Source organism: Morus notabilis, unplaced genomic scaffold, assembly GCF_000414095.1.
Source record: "Morus notabilis unplaced genomic scaffold, ASM41409v2 Scaffold437, whole genome shotgun sequence".
Taxonomy (NCBI): domain Eukaryota; kingdom Viridiplantae; phylum Streptophyta; class Magnoliopsida; order Rosales; family Moraceae; genus Morus; species Morus notabilis.
Genome location: NW_010363915.1, coordinates 146571 through 149448, shown reverse-complemented (window position 1 = coordinate 149448; position 2878 = coordinate 146571). Strand labels below are relative to the sequence as shown.

The following is a 2878-nucleotide window of genomic DNA, read 5'->3' as shown; positions in this document are numbered from 1 at the left end:
TTTTTTTTTTTTTTTTTTTTTTTTTTTTTTTTTTTTCTTTCTTCGCGCATCCAACACTCGTGGCTATAACCATATCATCATATTCTTCGCCAGAAAATTTATCAAAAAAGGCTGCAATTGGGTTTTGGCGCCGTTGTTGGTAGACGCGGACTTGTGACACATTCAGGCCATACCAATAGATCCAATTATTGTGAACAAGGTATTTCAAATTTGCCCAATCCACTTTTAGGCAGTCACGTGGTTGATTCTGTACCTTCCATTCGCTGGCATGATGTTCGACTATGGGTCTTCGTCACCTGGTCTGGGTGGTTGCTCGGCGAGGTTTGGCTTCCACCCCGAGGTTCACCTCCAACTCTCATAGCCATCACAGCTAGTTTTTCTTCGAACCCGTCAAGCCATTGATCTATGTTTTCAAATCTCCATTTGATATCGACTGGTTGTTTCCCATTGCCACCATCCTTAGTAATTAGTAAGTGAAAATCCTTGCTCGGATGCCAATGTTGATGCAACGAGATTTGTGTTTGAAACAAACATGTAAAAGGGAAAACACTCCAAGGAACTTTGTCTTAACCTTTGATAATATTATTGATAGCTTATCTCAAACTAAAAGAACTTGGGGTGTTTAAATAGACAAATTTAGGCTAAAAACGGGAAACTAAATCAACCACAAACATTACAAAATATAAAGAAAATACAAAATGGGAAACAAATAAATCCAAGATTAGGAGAGACTGAAATAGAAACTTTAGCATAGGAAGTGTAAAATAGGAAACTATTGCTTGTGTTCTACGTCACCGAACCGTATCTTTTATTTCATTTGCTATCCCATGGACACAACATTTATTTCGTTTATACACGGAGCCAACACGTGTTAGACATTGAAAAAGCATTAATTGCTATAAGAATTATATCAGTATTTCTTAAATATCAATTAAACACACGAGGCTTATAGTCAATTATCCATGTTATTTTGTCATTCTAATTTTCAAAGCTCACGATTGTCTTCAACTGAGCATTGTATTCCTTAACATGTTCTACAAAGAAAGAATGAACTGTGCATCCCTAAAATGTTGACATCATATTTGATATCAAGGAACCAAAATTCCAAGAAATTTCAGGCTAAAATCCTTCTAAGTTTACTGTGACAAAGGACCATTTTTACTGTCCACATTACATTTTGAATATGAGACACTGTCCTCAGGATCTATGATTTCTTTTTCTTGTTATCATCAGGCTTAATGAGTTGAACCGGCGCAGCGGGTATCCTGATCCACCATTCCCTAACACGCCTCACCAACTTGTCATTGCTTTCCTTCCTATAAGGCATTTCCCTCGTGAAAACCTCAAGGAATACTAGAGTAATAATATATCTAAGAGGCACAAATGCAAAAACGGCAGCCAAAACAACAAGCAATAGTGCAACCATGTCCGTTGCCTGCATATTAAAGCGACAGATGACACATTAAAACTGTTATCTGTTTCCATTCAAATAGTGAAATTCATGTTGTAGATCATATTGCGCAGTTCACACAATGGTTAAGAAAATGCCAGTATTTAAAGATCTACTAAATAAAGGGAAGACGGGACCTCGAAAGGTTCAACTGACTAGATGTTGCATATGGTATTTTTTTTTTTTTTAATAAGAAACTGAGAATTCTATTCAAAAGAATAAAATAACAAAATACAAATAGAATCAAGATGGACGAGATATCCATCAAACAAATCAAGGAAATAACATAACGTACTAAAACAAAATCACTATAAAGTTACACAACCATGACCCAAACAAAAGAACAAAAACCGAAGCCATAAACCAATAAGTCTTCCCAACTTAACATGATCAGAGACGATGGTAATTAACTGGGAGTATTTTCGTACCTGTGGAAGTACAGCAAACAGGACAGCTCTTAACTTTAGGAGAATGATATTCCCAGCTTGAATCAACGCTTCAACTTGAGAGATGGCATCTTGTAATGTCAGCAGCTGCTCTACAGCATTCCGGTTCGGAGGAGGTGTAACTCTGAAGGGTTCCAATGGCTTCCCTTTGTTAAACTGCCGGCGCCAGATCATGAGCACTGCAGTAAATAGAAGAAGGAATGGCAATATGTATCTGGTCCAGCCCCTGTGCATCAAAATTGATGACATTATTGCTTTTCAGAGGCTATTAGGTCAAAGAAATGACTGACTTAAAGGAATAGTGCGTCAATCTCATAAATATATGTGACAAACCTTAAAATAGAGTAGCAGGTCAACACCAGAAACATTGTTGATTTGTAAGGGTCTTCCCATGAGGCCAGAATTTGGAGACGCCTGCCTATCTCAATAGCTGGAAACAGTAGTTCCTGGAAAAAATAAAATAAAATAAAATAAAATAACCATAGAAACTTAAGCATTAAGCTTACATTATCAAATCTAAAAGAAACAATAAGACAAAACTGCAGAGGACTTCCAAGGATCAGAGACTACTGATAAACAGAGAAAACTCAGTGAATGCCCATTTAGAAGGTATACTTAAACCATGATTTTTTATTCTCACGTTTGAAATTCAATTTTTTTGTGAAAGGAAAAGTAGAAGAATCAATGATTTGAGTTTGAATATATGAAACAAACGGGCCTGTGTTTGTGTTACCTCATGATATAACATAGTTCCAGCTAACCCTCACAGTCCATACATAATATATGTACATCCATAATACACGCACACACACCCCTAGGCCCTATATATTTCAGAACAGTTAGTAGCCATACTACAGTAATGCAAACTGGGTTTTGCATCAGCCTAATAAGTGGATGCGGTTCAGGTTTTTTCTTTCTTTGTTTTTTTTTTTTTTTTTTTTTTTTTTTTTTTTGGTTGGGTTTTGGTGTTAAATATATTATC

At 36.2% G+C, this 2878-nt stretch overlaps 2 protein-coding genes across 4 annotated transcripts in view; one reads left to right on the top strand and one right to left on the bottom strand.

Annotated features, from left to right (window-relative positions):
- Window positions 1–577, top strand: part of LOC21405845 (G patch domain and ankyrin repeat-containing protein 1 homolog) — a 6120-nt gene extending 5543 nt beyond the window's left edge. For both annotated transcript variants that reach the window (XM_024170247.1, XM_024170248.1), the window contains one exon: window positions 94–577. In XM_024170247.1, coding sequence (XP_024026015.1) covers window positions 94–402 — 309 coding nt within the window. In that variant the 3' untranslated portion in view covers window positions 403–577. The remainder of the gene's footprint in view (window positions 1–93) is intronic.
- A 378-nt stretch (window positions 578–955) lies between these two features.
- The window catches only part of LOC21405844, an 8070-nt gene continuing 6147 nt past the window's right edge, over window positions 956–2878 (bottom strand). The window contains exons 8-10 of one of the 2 annotated variants that reach the window (XM_010105268.2): window positions 2230–2342; window positions 1879–2122; window positions 956–1435 (exon numbers count right to left, since the gene is read on the bottom strand). In XM_010105268.2, coding sequence (XP_010103570.1) covers window positions 1205–1435; window positions 1879–2122; window positions 2230–2342 — 588 coding nt within the window. In that variant the 3' untranslated portion in view covers window positions 956–1204. The remainder of the gene's footprint in view (window positions 1436–1878; window positions 2123–2229; window positions 2343–2878) is intronic. The other variant, XM_024170238.1, reaches the window with a different exon arrangement.